General features: G+C 32.3%; 2 protein-coding genes across 2 annotated transcripts in view; one reads left to right on the forward strand and one right to left on the reverse strand.

The window, feature by feature from the left end:
- Window positions 1-17,889, forward strand: part of LOC133187543 (protein MON2 homolog) — a 173,801-nt gene that overhangs the window by 147,732 nt on the left and 8,180 nt on the right. The gene's annotated exons all lie outside the window — the stretch shown is intronic.
- On the reverse strand, window positions 2,953-4,640 carry LOC133187545 (hepatic leukemia factor-like). The gene has a single exon (XM_061322945.1). It carries the CDS (start codon window positions 4,435-4,437, stop codon window positions 3,691-3,693), a length of 747 nt encoding a protein of 248 aa, XP_061178929.1. The 5' UTR covers window positions 4,438-4,640; the 3' UTR covers window positions 2,953-3,690.

Below are 17,889 nucleotides of genomic sequence, written 5' to 3' on the forward strand. Positions count from 1 at the left end.
TTAAATGGTTCTAAATGTCACACTTTAAATCGATCTCTGTCTGTAAAGGTGTATTGCACTTTAACAACATGTCCCAAGTCAGGTATTTTTTACTTACAATATGAGAACGCATCTTTTGTCATTGAAGAAAATGGGAAAGAGAAATTTGAAATCATGATTAAGTAACAGAGTGGTACATGGTACGTAATGTTAACGACAAAGTGTCAGTCTGACTTTAAGGTGACATGAACATGTTATATCCTGGAAAAGTTTACATACAAGTTATGATACCGGTAGTACGTGGTGTAGTTGAACTTGATGCATGTAGTTATGAAATTTATTGAAGACATATCTTTGCTAATTTATGTGTACATGTACTGGTAGTCATCTTTCTGAGTTCCAATAGGATTAATTATATGCCGTGGTATTTAGTATCAAAATCAGTGGGCACCATTTTCTTTGGGCCAAGTTTCATGTGATGTTCTTTGCAGAAAATGCCCAGTTCTTTTTATCCATTATTGTTCCATTATGATTATATCCAGATCTCTTTGATAAAATTTATCTCAGTCCAAAATAGGATTTCATTTCTGAAACAATCTATATTAGAACGTCACTTGATCTATCATAATTTCGATTGGATAATGTAGAGTTTTAGATTGGATAATTCAATCAAGTTTTGATTGGACTCTGTGGTCTTCTTTTTCTAATTCATTAATCATCCACAATTTCAAGGACCATTTCCTTAAATGTGGTAGCACATCCTTGGGAAATGCAAGAGTCAAGGAGAGCTCCTTATTAAGTAATGTGTATATAACATCACAGAAAACTTTGAGATCCTATTTTAGATTCCCTGTGGTTTCTTATTAAATCTATATTTAGCTGCTACTGCAGATTCCATTTCCTGGACATCTGATTTGTCCGTCAACGCACACCAGGACTTCCTGTATCCTGGACAAGTTTACAATACTTTATAACGATGTTACATCAGAGTTTAGTCAAAGGACCAGTATAATTTTTTAACTTACCTGTAATCATTCAGCTAGTACAGTAAAGAAATTGTTATTTTGTACTGATACTTTATATTCTTGTTTCACACCTAAATAGCTAATAAATATACCCTTGTGACTTATTGAATTTGTCATCTGATACCATTGATATAATAGCCTTCAGAAAGATAGCACCAGGGTAGAGAGAGAATATACGAATAGAATATGTACACGTTCTGTATTTTAAACTTTTGTATCCACATTCACCATTGTTATTAGGCATAATTTATAAAAATTTAAAGTATTTTACTCTGTTCCTTATGCCATTTGTCATCCTCATAAATATAGGAAATGTAGAAACAAGAATCCAACTGTCGTTGGATCTAATGGTGATCTTGATTTTGTTCATATTTATGAAGTTTTGAATAGTACCCATCTCTCAAGTTATTGCATAGCATAACAACATTAAAGACAATATGCACATTACAAGAACCTGAGAATTTTCCTCATTTTGAGGTTTGCTTCAACTTTTATGTTTAATGTATACTGTGATTTACAAAAATCAGCAAACTTGAAAATCCTGAATGTGGACCCTGTTTTACAAGAGAACTCACTTCTAAGATGTTACTCTTTACAGAATCAAATTTTTTTTAGGCTTCAACATTTTTTTTTTTTTTTTGTAAAACCGAACCCTGGTTTGGATCTCATAGTTCCTCAATGAAATTGATTGTGTGCCTCACTAATAAAAATGGGGCAATAAGCCTAATCTTTCTCAAAATAGTAGTTTTTCTCTTTGCCTTGTTAGTTGAGGTAGTACTCATTTCATGCAGAAACAGTGAAAAGCAAATTAGTGGATCCTGACAAAGCTTCAAGACACCCTGGGGTTTGAGCTGAGTAAATGATTACAGTGTTGAGAACTCCATCACATTTCAATATATGCAGTATATTCAACAAAGTGGAATAAAGAACACATCTGATTTAAACTTCACAGAGTACTTGAAGCACTTTTTGTTAAATGTTCACTCTTAAAATTGCACCAAAACAGACCGATGTCTATTTCAGTGCCCCAACATTAAAACACACCCTGAGTCTTTAAAGTTATGAATTAAAGAAATCAAAAGCTTCATTTTAAATAACTTTTACTACTGAAACTTAAGAACAATTGTACATCATTTATATGGCATTTAACAAAATGGTGGACAATTTTAACTTGTCTTTTGTACAGATTGAGGTATATTCTGAGTAACAGCAAATCAACCATACAAACTCAGGACATTATAAAGACAAACACACAAAGTTACTGGACTTGGAAATATCCTTACAAATACTGGATTTCCTTATAGTTATTTATTTCCCTCATTATTAATTAATTTGTTATTTACACTATAAATTCTCAAAACTTGAAATTTCAATGTCTTAGATTTTACAATATATAATTTTGTGTATGGTGTGGGAAAAAAAATGCCCCATAAAATTCTGAAACTTGTTAAATATCACACTGAGCATGGCTTAAACTACGAATATTTTAATTGTTTATAATTTCACCAAAATTTAAACAATACATGAAAATTGAGAGATGGTAAGCTTTAGGCAACTTGCAGCAAACATGACTTCCATGAAAATAAATAACCCTTGCAAAAATTGAAATCATTATAACACAATCTCAATTTGTGTCATTTGCCATGTACTTTAACATGTATTTTCAACAAATTTTGAGTAACATAATCGACAATATACAAACACGCACATATACACTCAATGACCACCGGTATCTCAATGTATAAAAGTTTATAATACTTATGTATGATTTATCCGATAACAGAAATGCTAAATTGTGATGAAAATATTGTATTAAGAGCAATCAAAACTAAAATTTTGCCAAAGGGCCCAATTACAAAGTAAGCTTCATATTTTGTTTTTTCAAAATTCCCAATAATTATGATGACTTAGAAAATATATATTATATACATACTAGTTTCCCTTTTTAAAAATTTCATAGACTAAGACCATTCACTGAATGTTTTGAAATAGTTCTGCATTTAAAGAACAATATACAAGAAATTGGTCATATTTTGAAGAAGCATCCCAAAGAAGATTCTGAACACCACCAAAAAATATATGTAACAGAGACATAAACGCAACACTGGAATTCTGAGAAATTGAAACTTATTTGGAAATTAAATTGAAAGTAGACACAACACAAAATGTTGGGAATGTGATGTATTTTTATAAACAAGGTTTAGGTTTTTAAAATGGCAACAAAAATGATATTAATAAAATATTTTCGCTATAGCAACTGACAGAGTGACAAAGGTTTTTTAAAAAAGATCCTATGATCATATAAAACACCCCATTTCCTCATTAAGTGGAACATATTACACACAAAATACATAAAATGTTGGCAAATTGTACAAAAAGTTCTTTTCTTGGCATTATAAAAAAAAATGCACAAGAACATAAAAACAATCTTCTGTGTTTTTGCGCATTTCACTTAATGGACCCGTTTCATTCCAACAACTTCTGTATAAAACTTCCTGAGTCTTCCCAAAAGTCCCTGAGTAAGTATCCCAGAAGTCAAACCGAGACAGTTTACAAGTAACGATATATCTTTGAACACAATTAACTGCACAATTGCTAGAAACAGATTTTTTCCCTTGTCAAAAAGAGAAGTTGAACACCGGATATTCAAAATTATTGTAAAATGTGTGAGTGCTAAGTTGTTTTTTCAAGGGTTGTACAACATACACCTTAGTTTTTCTATCTCGCTCTTTAGAAGAGACACCTCTGTACGAAGCTGAAGATTTTCCTGTTCTAGAAACACAACACGAAGTGCTATCTGTTCCTCTTTCATTCGTCTGGCTTCTCGTGAACGTTTGGCAGATTCATTATTTTTTTGTCGTTTCTCCCAGTACATTTCATCTTTCTGGTTCTCGGGGGTCAGGTGTGGTCGTTTTTTGGGAGGGATCTTGTTGTCACCCTGTCCCTGGTTGGCCAGATCAAGTGGCGTTGAGGGACCACTGGATGTACTAGAGGGAGATGAAAGATGTGAGGACTCAAGATCTTGTGACGGTGTCTCATGACTGCCAACATTTGGAATAGGTTCACCGGTGGGCATGGGAGAATTCAGATCCATTATTGGAAGCATGGCACTAGAAGATTGATGGGAGGTAGAAGGCCCTGCAGTGGAGGGTCCAGGCATGAGTGAGGGGGGAGAATGACCATTTCCTCCTGTTGGGACCGGGACCCTTGGTGCAGAGAAATCTGATGGGGTGGAGGAATGACCCTGAGATGACATCACGGCAAGGTCACTCTGTGTGAGTGTGTGAGATGGCTCCTGATAGGGCATGCTCATACTGTAATAGGAGGAGGAATGCCCCTGGACCGTCGTTGATGTGGTCATTTGGCGAGAGTGACCGCCATACTTGTAGAAGCGGTCATCTCTGTGCATCATGGAATAAGGATCCTGCATCATGCTGTATACATCCCCCGGACTCGCCAGTTTGAAAGGTTTCAGCTTGTCCAACAATGCAAAAAATATGAAGGTTTATGGTTTTGAACACGTGTTTTTTTCTCAATTGTAGTGCTGAATGGGGGTTTCATTCATCTTTATGAAATGATTTTCTCTGTGCAGTGTCTTAATGTTGATGTCACTTCCTTTTTCCTCTGGTCATTTTCTTTTTTTCTTCAAATAAAATCAATATCGTTATTATTAGGTTACATATTGTAGGCATGTTATTGTCGGTTGATTAAATATGTATAAAAGGAATGTTATAAAGCTATTCAAATTCTTTCTCATGGTTTTTGGTAAAAAGAAAAAAAATTTACTAGTTTACATGTAAATGTGTACTTTTATTCGAATTTTACCAATTTTGAGTTTTTCATTTTAAATCAATCTTTTTTATCAAACTTTTCAAGTTAATGACATTTAGAAAGTGTATGGTCAGATGTTCTTATAATTCAATAACCAAAAATGAGATGGATAATTTGTAATGGATACAACATTGTAAGAGAGGTCAAAGTCTTGACTTTTCAATGGTTTAAGTCAGGAATTTGACACCAGTGAAATTTATCACATTGTCCAATTATTGAGAGAAAAAGTGAAAGTCATCTATTCAATTTGACCCCCCTGGGCTACCCTGACATTGAATTGAGTGTTATGCCTGAATGCTCATGCAAACAGTTTTAAGATTCCTGAGTAGCCACAGGGAATTAACAGTTTTTTTTTAAACAATGGTTTCTAAAGATGGACAACTTCTTTGTTGGGTAGCCTTTGGTCAAGATCCTGTTTAGTGAAAGTTGATATGGAGACAAGAAAGTTAGTAATAAATACCCTAGTTAGTAATGTACCCTTGAGAGATGAACAGTCATTTCTCTCGTCTCTTGAATAAATAGGGATACCAAAATTAAAGGATTTATACACAAATTTCATGGAAATTTTATAGATTGATAATTATAATCATACAGTCTTTAAACAAAAAAGTAGGTAGAAGTTTCTCTTTCAAATGTTGTCCCACGGATCCGATTATAGGGGTAGGGGCTTGTCCCTACCCTGTATTCTTTCTAGTGTTAATATATGTTTTTCTTGAAAAATAAAGTTTTTATTTCATTTGTTCATTGGTACATAAAATTTGAATGGGAATAATTTGTTTGTTATAAATTTATTAGTAGATTTAAGAATATAAATATCATTGAATTAAAAAGTCACTCTCTGGATTAGGAGAAAGAAGGGACTTTAAGTATGTAGTAAAATATTATCGATGAAGTCCAACAATTCGTAACAGCCTGTGTAAATTTGGAAATGGAAGTATTTATAATTATTAAAATTACCTTACTTCTTTTAGTAAAATACTATGATTAAAAAAACATTTTACTCATAACTTTCTTTGGAACAAGTTAAATTTATACAGATCTAAAAATAACAAAGAATAATTTTATTGAACTTTCTCTCTCTCTCTCTCTCTCTCTCTATATATATATATACACATAAAGTTTACCTTAAACATAATTTCCAGTTTGAATATTTTGATTTTTTTTTTTCTTAATTATTTTTTTCTTTGATGAACATTTTGACAGTGAATATCATCTCTGACATTTTGAATTCTGAATAAAAATTATGTACACACATTTCAGGTTGACTTTCATTTTGGAACTGGAGTGAAAAAAAAGCCCCAGACGCTATGTGTCCCGTTACCATGCCAACTGAATCTAATTAACTCATTATGACATCATATTTAACACCTCAGTCATTCTATAATTAAGTACTGTGCTGAAATACCCTCAGTGTTTTAATATGTACGACCATTTTCCTACTAACATACTAATGGTTTTATTTTTGACATAAAGTATATGAGGGTAAAATTTGCAAAAAACTGGTAATAAAAAGAAATGAAAACATTGATAAAATAAAACAAAAAACACAAAAAAAATAGGTTCCCTTTTCTTTTTTTTTTTGGAAGAGGAGAATTTTTGTATACCTATTTTCATTTAAACATGGAATACTTTTTTTTTTTTAAAGATGCTTTCATTTGTATGTCTAGAGTATCGACACATAATTCAAGCACGAACATCGATTGTAAACTGACACCATTATACCCTGTAAACAAGAGTCGGTGCCAAACAAAAACACCCGACCATTAACTATACTTACAGCTTCAATCACACGTAATTCCTTGCAATGCGAAAGTATATACACACATACAGGTCTAGCAAATTTTTTTGGTTTGGGGAATCTGACCCACGTAAGTATCAATCACATCCTTGAATAAAATTTCTGTTCTCGCAACAAACCGTAATCTCTCGCCCAGTTTCGCGGCCTCCCTAACTTTTTCTTATCAATACTATGTACTTGACCAGTTATTTCTCACGGCTCCGGACAACTGACCAATTGGAGAGCGTTTTTTTCTTTGGTGACCTCTGAACCCCATGGGTAGTTTTACTTGCAGCTTGAATCGGAATCACGTGACATAGGCTTAGCTTACTGACCATCGGTATTACGAAACAGCGAATAATAGAAGGTCAGTGAACAATAAGATTGCCACAAACGAAGGGATTAAGGCCTTTGTTTGTCGTTTACAACAAACCAATAAAAATACGTTAATCATTGATAATTATAATGCATCAGTGGAAAGCAAAAAGAAGAAAATAATTTTAAAAAATCTTTGATAGCGTTATTAGTCATGTTCATTAAAGTTGTATCGAATCTGTAAAATGGTTAAAATATTAATTAAACCGCGCGTGTATTAATTTTTTATTTTAATTTAATCATAAATGAACACGGAATCGGGTATTTTTCGTATATTCTGTATACGTGTAGGCCCATACGTACATTCTCTAATTGACAGAAATTGATCGACGTACAATAATTACATCATAGCAGGTGCCCCTGGCCATTTCGTGCTTCCTGTAAGCAACACATCCGGGTATGTGATGGTCAGGGTGAGGAAGTGAAAATCTTGTCATGCACAATGGTATATTGAAAAATGTACAAGACAACCCCTTTTCTCGGTTTTAACGTGTTTCATTTTTGAATTAAAGATATTTAAAAAAAAAAAAAAAAAATCTTTATGAAATGTTTACTCCAAGAACTCGTTTATCAAGATTTAGTTCAGAATATTTACGAAGTATTTTTAAATGTTTTAAATGTGAATAGACAACTAACCCAATAATATGATATAATACTCCAAGTCAAAAGAGCATCATCGTCAACAGATTTATTATGCGACCAAACATCACGCAGTCTAAATTATCTAGGTGTGTGTAATTATGTATATATATAGATTTATCAATGATATGTATGTTTTAGAAATACATGAAATTTATGTAATAATGTTATGAAGATATTTAAAAGTTATTGTAATTTTAATAATTTCACTAATTTTTATATGTAGAGAATTTAACACCCCCCATTTTTTTTAAAAATGTAAATATATACAATGTATGTTAAAAATACTGCTGTGGCTAAAAACACGCCAGACAAAGCAGAAAGCTGTGACCATATTCTGCTTAGCAATCAGTGATGCACACATTTGTATGATTTTTTTTTCTGCAAAGGTTGGTTGCTATGGTCTATATCCATTGAGTTGTTACTTTCTAAAAACCCATGCACCCCCCTTTTTTTTAATTGTGTCTTGAAATTAAATTAGATAAGATAAAAACATATAAATTATTAAACATTATGTTGATAATGTATTGTGAAGATTATAGTTTTATAAGATTTCTAAATCGAGGTGGAATATAGGGTTAAATAATTATACTGGCTAAAATCAGGTCAGAGTATGATCATGCATACATATTATAAAAGCTGAAAACATTAAATTAATTATATTTAATCTGTTTATTTATTTTTTTAATAAATTTCATTTAAATGATTAAGAACTGTTGATTAAGTCTTAGAAGTTTAGTTATATTTTGTATACATCATACATTAGCAAAGACATGATTATGGATTAATGTACAACTAATGAAGCACAAGTGAAAATACCTGTGTCTGTTTGTGTTTTTAACACATATTGGCATGCAACAGGGATTAAGCTTAGATCCCTGTTTGTATAATGGTTTATTGTCAACACTTACACTTAAGCATAACCAGTTGTGACATGCCAAATATCGAGATGGGGGAAAGGTGGAGGGTGTGAATGCATGACTTTATTTCTTTTCTGGTGGGGTATAAGTCTGATAAGATTGTTAAGAGAGGGGATTAGTAAAATACATTTATGTACATAAAAGAAGTATATATTTTAAAAAGTTTGTCTATGAAAAAGAGATTTTTTTTTACTCTTGCAACAATTACTCTTGCAATTGTATTCCGATGCCAGAATTGTAGAAGTATTTATTTTAAAAAAAGAAAGAAAAAGAATGAAATAAACTGAATATCTTGATCAAAATGATGTTCATGGAGTAAGAATAATATGTGCATAAAATATACATAATTTAGCTAAATATCAAATGAAAATGCATTGCAGTCATATTTTGATGGATCATAAATTGACCTTAAACGACTTTCAAGAAAAGTTGCTGTAACCCTCCATAATGTTATGCTGCCATTGAGTGGAGGCCAGACAAGAGGTAAACATTAAGCCCAGAGAGATTTAATACACAGACAGACCATTACACAGGGTGATGCAATTTTAATCATGATATTGGAGAGCCTCCCTAATGTCGCTGTGTACTACGTAGGATCATATAGGTCTTATCATTGTCAAAGAACCCTAGTGCAGATAGTGGTGTACATATACGGGAATACCATGGGCAAAATCCCAGTCTTTAAAATTTTTACAAAAGCAATTTGGTTATCCATTATGAGTAATGATAAAGCTAGTTTAATGCTTAAATACATAAATATTTTTCAATGATATCTTTTTTCCCATTGATCTATGATATTGTTGGTCCTGGATTGTATATTATAGAGTTTGAAAATTTTTAATGTTAAATTTTGGATAGGTGATGATGAAAGAATATGTTATTGTAAGGTTCTAATGTAAAGAATTTTGTAGAATTATTAAAATTAAAAAAAAAAAAAAAGATTGTATGAGATACAGCTGCATTGATAAACAGTATGGTATATCAGGTGTGAATAATTTTATTTCCAATGTCAATGTAATCAAATCACTTTTTTGAAAAAAGTAACATAATATTACTTAAGGTTGGCTGGTTTTGAAAAAGTTCTCGGTTAACATCTAACAAGCTTACAACATACCAACCAGAGAATTTACAATACACAGCTAGTACACACATATTCAGTACACACAAAAGAAAATGGTCAGATGTGATGCAATTTTATCTGGTGTTGAGGGCAAGAGCTGAAATAATGTTATGTCATTATGTCCTTAAAGTGGGGGAAGGGGAAGTGCAATATTATGTAAGCATGACCCCAGTCAAACCACTGACAATGAGTAGTTATCAGGGATGATGTCACTTATCTCGTATGATGGCAGGCAATACACAGAGAAATTTCTGAATTAAGGCAATTAAACTATGATAATTAATTATTACAATATTTGAATGCATTCAAAAAAAATTCAAATTGAATGAATATAGTAAAAAAAAATATTTTATACATTTTACCTGCCTCAGTGCATTTAATGGTGTCTTAGTATATAAATGGAGAATATTGTATGCCAGCTAATATCCATATCATATGTTATATATATATCAGTTCAAGAGATCAACCCATATCAGCCTAAGGGCAGAAAGCCTGAGGGTTCCCAGATATGACATTAGATGATATGGATTTTAGTATGTAGTATTTTATTTAATTTTTATATTTAAAATGATCAGTATGTGAGTTTACTTATATATTTTGCCTTTTAAAGTTTGAGACATTATATGTGACTTTTCTTTGAAATTTAAAAGACCCACTTAAATATAAGGACACCTTAAAAGTTATTAGCATCAACAAATTTTAGAATATGAATTATGTTACATGTACACTTCAATAAAATCAATTTAATTAATTTTTTTCAAATTGAAATTTTATATGCATTTCTGTATGTCATTTTAAAATGTGATATACACTGTAGGGTTTTTTTTTTTGACTGGATATTGTTATTTGTACATGCAGTCATACAATTTATAGATAGTTTTTGATAGACACAATCTTAGCAAGAGTTATTTCCCCTTGGTTGCCATATTGGAGGTCAACAAGGCCAGATAATCATTCATTATTCAACCAATTTAAACTTGTCATACTGGGCAATGAGGTGAAGATAACACAGTTTTTCTTATGAATATATGTTAAAAAAAAGCTTCTTTAATTCATAATGTTCGTATCTTAAAGGTCTTTGCTCTTTTATTTCTTCCATAATATTTAAAACTGGTTGCTCAAAGAGGAAAATTCACTAGAGTTTGACCTCCAAGATGGAGGCCAAGGGAAATAACTTGAAGGGAAAATACGCCATAACAAACTATCTATTGCACAGAGCAGATTTCTGTATTTATAGTAACTCAAAGAGAAAGCATGCAGTAATAATACTTTTATAGCATATGTTTTTTGATACCTTATCTCTTTATCTTTGTATAAATTAATTAACATTTAATTACATCAAGACAGTTATTATTGGGTATTATTGGGTCCCTCATCAGAGAATCCAAATCTGATTACTGTAAAACAACAGATGGGGCTAATAAAGTAGTCTATAGATATGTTTCATTTCCTTATTAGGCTCTAGCTTATTAGCGAAGGTAGTAAATTACGAGACAGCTGTTAACATTATAAAGTAGAATTGTCACTGATCAGCTGGTATAAGTAAATTTTGATTGTCTTGAAAAACAATTTTTCCAGTGAAACCATAATATTAAAAAGGGAGGGGATGGGGGTTGAATAAAAATATAATCTGTCTCACAAGTGAAATAAATTCCATATCCAACTACAAAACATTGAATTTCCTGTTTATTATATTTTCTTTGATTTTCCCTTTCCCATTGCTTTTGTCTTCTCATAATACAGTGTCATTGACTGTGACATCATTGTTGAGTGATAGTGAGATTGACAACACAGTAAACATGGATTTTTACAACATTTTTGGAGAAACTTCGGCAGTTTTAGTCTCTGTCAGGGTGGTTATTTTTTTCTACGTGTAACAGGCCAGGGAGTATTTTTTACAACACGTCTTTCAACACGAGAATAGAGAAGGAAAATCTCTCGTTATGTTGCGCTTCTGATATTCTTTCACACTGTGACAAAATATGATTATAACTTGTGATATTCTTTCAGATAGTGACAAAATATCACTCAATAATTAATAAATAAATTATACAGTATTTCATGGTCAAAAATATAATAAATAACAGTATGCAACTTCATTTATTAATAAGAACACTTAGTCTAAAAACATTTATTGTGAATAACATGTCATAATAAGTCTGTAGCTATTTTTTACAAGTTGTTTAATTAAAAGTCGGTATGTATTATGCACTTTTTTCATTTTTTAGAAACAGAAAAATTGAAAGTGAATTTAAGAAATGAGTTGAGAAATAGTGTTGGATATGAATTTAAAGGGCAAGGTTGGAGTGGTCTGGTGTGATGTTTCTGATCCACCTCTGTAGGGTTCTGCCAAGTTTTATATTTTGACAGAACACAGCTGTCATGTCTCCTGTTCATTTGAATATACCTCTTTGGTCATTATCAGATTTATACAATTAACATTCCTTCATCAGTACTAAATCCTTACATTTAGATCTTTAGTCATTGTGTTTTTCTTCATGCTTGGCTAGTTAATCTTATCGGTCATTGAACTGCGAAGACTACAAAAAGGCAAAAGTAATCTCCCTTTTAAACTTAAAAAACCCTTTCATAATACAACCTTGCACAATGTTAGCGAAGTTAAAATCTTATTAACACAGATTATAGTGCCGATCCCCACATTTAGAAAACCCATTCATCCATTTCAAAGCTTAAAACTTTTAATGTTTATAAACTGTTGCCAGTTTTACTACATTTACATAATAGATTTTTTTTGTTATACAAATTGGCCTTCAGTAACTGAAACTATAATTCCCATTTTGATTACTGTATTAACAAATCTGACTGACATTACATTATTTATAAAAGTAACAATCTTCAATGTTTTCTTGTTACTTGAGGATAAAAAATGCTAAGTGCAATTGAACTAAGAATTTTGCTTCCCTTTCCATCTCTAGCTGTTTATATGTTCTCAAACATTACCATTCCACACAGATAGCTCAAGGAAATGCCCAGATTTGCTAAGGAGATGAGGGTATTCACTGGAAATGTATAATATCAGGTTAATGGAAGGATAATAAAAATATTCAACCTTTTTTGAAAATTTCAAACATGTCTCAGGATAGTCTTAAATACTATATAGTCATAACGTTGCTTAAATTCAAAGGGATCTTTATATAAGATATATATGACCAAATATGTCGGAAGCCAAGGACTCTTAACAGTGTCAAATCTCAGACACTTTGTAACCTGTCTGACCTGTACTTTATACCTCTGCATTATTACATGTGGTAGCCATGATGACTTGCCTTTAATCCGCCAGAGAAAGATGATGAGGTCGGAGACACATCCCATAATCCCCTGTCTGTCACCTTCAGGTAATTAGTCTTTCGATGGACTTAAGGACTGCCTTACGTAACAATGGAGCAGTGGTGGAGATGCCATCATCCGATTGGCGAGATGCAATTTTTTCTTCTCTCTGATTCATTTTGTAATAGTTGGCGTAATGGGTGTTATGGGTGGAATTACTATGCTGTGTAATTATGGTGGAGCTGACTATGTCTTTAGTTCCAGACATTCTGCGAGTTGTTTTTTTTTTTCTTGAAATGCTTTGTCTTCTTGTTCGTGTAATATCAAGAAATGTCAAAAGTGTAAGAAAGTGAATTAAGTCTAAATGTGCTTGCAAACCAGCTAAATAAAAAAGTATCAATGAATATTACTCATAACTACTTGCAGTATTTATTATATTATACTAAATGTTTTCTACAAATACAAGTTTACCTTAAATACAAATAAATTAAGGTAAAGCGAGCAAACATTACTAAGATTCCGCGCATTTTTTTATGGAATATCACCCATTATCAAGCGATGTTTACTGTTGCTAAGTTCTATCATGCTGGAGGGCATATGGTTTCATCATTCAGAGGATAATTGTGCTTTTTAACAAATGTTTCGCAATGAATCGAATTCAAGTAATTTACATGAAAGTATAATATCCACAAATGTATGATACATTATTAGTAAGTAAGCTAAATGCTAGCAAACTGTTTACTGGTAAAATCAGTAAACCATTTGTGAGATATTTTCAATACGTGTCCTTCAATTTTAAGATGGTATTTAGTTTGATTTATTGTCATCTCCCTCGGGAGATGACACATTAAGTTTGAATCACCGGAAGTAAAGTCCTAGTGTAAGCTGCCATTGATAAGCTGGTGGTCTGGCAAAGGAACTGACGATGACACTATTTCTAAATATAGAGATGTAAACAAAATTGACCAAAGTCTGTCTATTATTAATATGTTTTACGGTGTGACCGTTGGGGCGAGCGCAGTTGTACCATCAAAAACCTATACACAGTTTACACTTCTAACGTTGATGGATCAGCCTCTTCAAACGTCAAACCGCACGAGACACAGTCAAGACTTGACGTCACATGACGTCGGAATTTACGGAGACAGCCGAGCGTCTGGTTGAACGAGATTAAAGATCTTGTGCAATAATAAATGAAATACGTTGTAGAGTGGATATAATTATTTTTTATTTCTTTTAAGCCCTCTGCAAAGAAAGAAAAGTAAACGTATCTCTCGGTAATGAATAATTATCCTTGGTCTTCTGAATGTTTTGTAAGAATTTCGCATGGAACCCTGGTAGCGAAGGAATTCTGGGAATGTTGCCCCAGAAAATTTGCCTGACATATATACAGATTTCATTCCGAATTTTCTCTGTTCTTACACGTTAGTCTATTGAGCTCGCTGCGCTCGCTATTAAACAAAATGGTGCATCTTAAAGTTAAAGTAAAACTACACCAGGGTTCATTAAGAGACATAGAGGTAGGATCACTTGGGTGGTGGTGGGTCTTCATTAACGGCTTATATATATACATAAACTTTGTATCTAGACTATTGCGTAAAACGGTCAGCGCGCGGGGATCGAAATACACAAAACATGGATATTGAATGTATAAGCCAAGGCGTGGAACCAAGATTTACTGACGAAAGAAAACACTGAAAAAATTTACTAGTAAATAACAACTTACATTAAATGCATATATACAATGGCAAAAACTTTACTTTTATGTGCACTTTAGTCAATCGATAATTACTGCCGTATATATGAAAAATAAAACAGAACTTATTCAAAGAAAAAATAAATTTCGAAGAAAAGAAATTTTACCTATAAAAGCACAATTTAGGTAGAAACATAAATGTCTCTGATTTAAGTAACTCAGTGCTGCAGTCATTTGAATAAAGATCATAAAGAATCATTATGAGTATTTTCTCGGATGTGTGCACTATATTCTTTTTTATTTAAATTTACCCCTGTAGAAAAGTTTTAGGAAAAAATACAGTTTCCTTTACCTGGCTCAGATTTTAAGAATTAATAAACAAAGCAAATGTTATCATTTTCTTTATGCAATTCTAATTTGCGTTTTTTGTCAATGAGAAAAGGTAAAATAAAAAAATCACTCCTCGTATTCTTGAAATAAAGCCAAAATTATAAAATGTGTGTCTCATGGAACAGCCAATAAAATCGATGTTGGTATAGATTGGGGTTCTTTTCGGTGTGTAAATACTTAATTTTAAATGGTAACGTTTCAATTTTATTACCTTTCTATGCATGATTTTTTCCCAGGAGCGTATATACATGTACTTACATGTATATTATACATAATATAGCGTTAAAACATGAATCTGCATGGGCAGCAGAAGGGCATGATGCAGGAGTGTCTCAATTTTTTCCCTTCATATTCCCAGTGGCTCAATAATCAATCAAATCCCAGTGGCTCAATGGCCAAGTCACTTCAGAGGATACGATTAAGGAAAATAAGGAAATTCTTGGGAATTAATTCAGGTTCAGATTAATTTTAGTTGGCGCTTTAAAACTTCTTTGCTGCCGTAGAAGGCGGCTAAGAACTAAAGTCAAAGGAACGTTAAGTTTTTATCCATCTTCTTTCGGAACAATTGTTGAAGCTATCGATGGTGTATCTGAGCTATAAAATAAAAATACGAGATTGAGTGTAGCTTAACATGATATATGTTTTTTACGTTGAAATTAAATTTTTCACTGATTTTGAACTTGAATAACTTCATGTTTCCAGAGTTAGATTGATTAAAAAAAAATTAAACTGTGTCTGTTAATTAAATGCGGAATCGGTAAATAAATCGGTTATTGTTTTTAATTTCTAATATCTTTGAAACGTGATTGATTTAAATTGTGTAATTTACAGGAAAGTCCTAATTTTATATAAAGTAATAAAACAAATAGATTTTTTTTTTTTACTTAGGTAGTCTGAACTTACAAAAAAAACAAATACGCCATATATGACTTCAAATAATTCTTACGAATATTTCTCAGTGGTTAGAATTTTTTTGCAGACATTATACAAAATATATTTAAAATGAAAAAAGCATATTTACAACTGGTAAAATAATACAGACACGGAGCTTCAGGAGGGCCGCCCCCTTCCATTTTTTCCCCCAAACATTGAAAAGGCGCACCCTTGTCCCCTCTTCCACCATTTGTTGTAGTATGGTATGTCAAATCACCCCATGAGAATGTATTATGATATAAAATATTTTTGTCGGAAAAGTTGTAATCCCTCCTTCCAAGAAATGAAAATGTTGAGTTTGGATAGCCCCTTTTTCTCCTTGTCAAAGATTGTTCAGATAAATCGTCGATTTTTTTTCTGTCCTCCACCCCACCCCCCCACCCCCATTTTTTCAAAAGCGATACTACTGCCTGTAATATAAGCTGAGAAAATAATATAACATTCCACTTTTTATTCTGTGACATTAATGAAGCCAAAGAGATGACATTTCAGGCTTTCTGGAAAGCCAAACTTGTTCATTCTAGCATCAAATAAAAAAGACCACTCCCCCCAACCCCACCCCATTGTTTTTATTGAAGGTAATCAATTTTTGTTGTTTTATGTTCCTTGCAAGATTTTTTCATTCATATGAGACCTAGCCAGACACAGGTGAAGAACTTCAGATTTAGGCCTTTACTGGGCACTTAGGTCCATTGAGCACAGTTCCTCAGACGATTACACATTCTACCCAAAAATGCATTACAGGGAAGGTCAGCCATGATCACTGATCACTAAAGCTGCATAAAGATTTCAAAAGATTTACAGATATGTTCATGTATTCCATAAGGAAGTGGCCCCCTGTCCCCTGGGGACTTCGTGTACATCACAGCAGGTAGTGGTGGTTCTACCCAGGTATGTGGGTAGAGGAACAGTGACAGATATGTGTCCAGAGTGATTAATGAGGCATCCAGTGGTTAATCTCAATTCTAATACATCTCTGATTTACCTCCCTTGTTTTAAGGTCATTCATGGGTTAATTAATGTATTCCTTAATAAGTTACAGGACATGTACTAGTATGACGTTCAGTGCTTGCATGGTATATGTAATTAATTAAACATTGCTGATCATCGTAAATAACCCCAAGGCCCAAACATATATGTATTATAATACTTTTAAACCCTTGTATTTTTACAAATGAATTATTGTAAATGGCTTTTTTTTTTGACTACCTTTTCTTTTCATTACTGATTTCACAGGATGAATTTGAAATAAAATTTTTTCTCCCAAGTTAATATTGAACAAGTTATGAAACTTTTAAAGTGGTGCTGAAATTAAGAAAGCAAAACAAATTGTAGAATATTCAATACAAACTGATCTTGTCCTGCTGATCACTAGCAAAACCAAACATGATTCACTATGATTGATGGGCTGTGTATGACAATCTTAATAACCAGATTTTAGCTCACCTGAGCTGAAAACTCAACTGAGTTTTTCTGATCACCATGATTGTCAAGCATTTGTTCAGCTGTTCATCTGCGTATGACACATCCCCATTCCATAAAACATTTACTTTTCTGTATGTAAAGAACAAGGTTCACTTAGGGCCTTTTTTGGCCCTGTGAATTTCAGAAAAACTGAAACTGCTTGGTTTTAGTTGACAATGCATTAAATATCATTTAGACCTTTGGTGACTGTGTATCTATCAAAAATGACGTAATTTTCTGCTAGTCAATGCATTATGATGTCATAAAATGCGTCATTTTCCTCATATCCTGAAAAATTTTACAAAAACAGCCAATTTTTAAAGCTATTTTTTGATATTTAATATAGAGCGCAACCTCTGATCTAAAATATGCAACTATTAAATGATAGAACTATTTCTGAAGATTACAAAACATGTTTTATTTTTTAGATCAGAGGGTGCACTCATATTATT

This window comes from Saccostrea echinata, unplaced genomic scaffold (assembly GCF_033153115.1).
Source record: "Saccostrea echinata isolate AGI-Se365-2 ecotype Australia unplaced genomic scaffold, CSIRO_AGI_Sech_v1 ptg000015l, whole genome shotgun sequence".
Lineage (NCBI taxonomy): Eukaryota > Metazoa > Mollusca > Bivalvia > Ostreida > Ostreidae > Saccostrea > Saccostrea echinata.

Bases quoted from the DNA above. Each gene is read 5' to 3' on its own strand.
- LOC133187545 (XM_061322945.1), bottom strand. From the start codon at position 4,437: ATGATGCAGGATCCTTATTCCATGATGCACAGAGATGACCGCTTCTAC.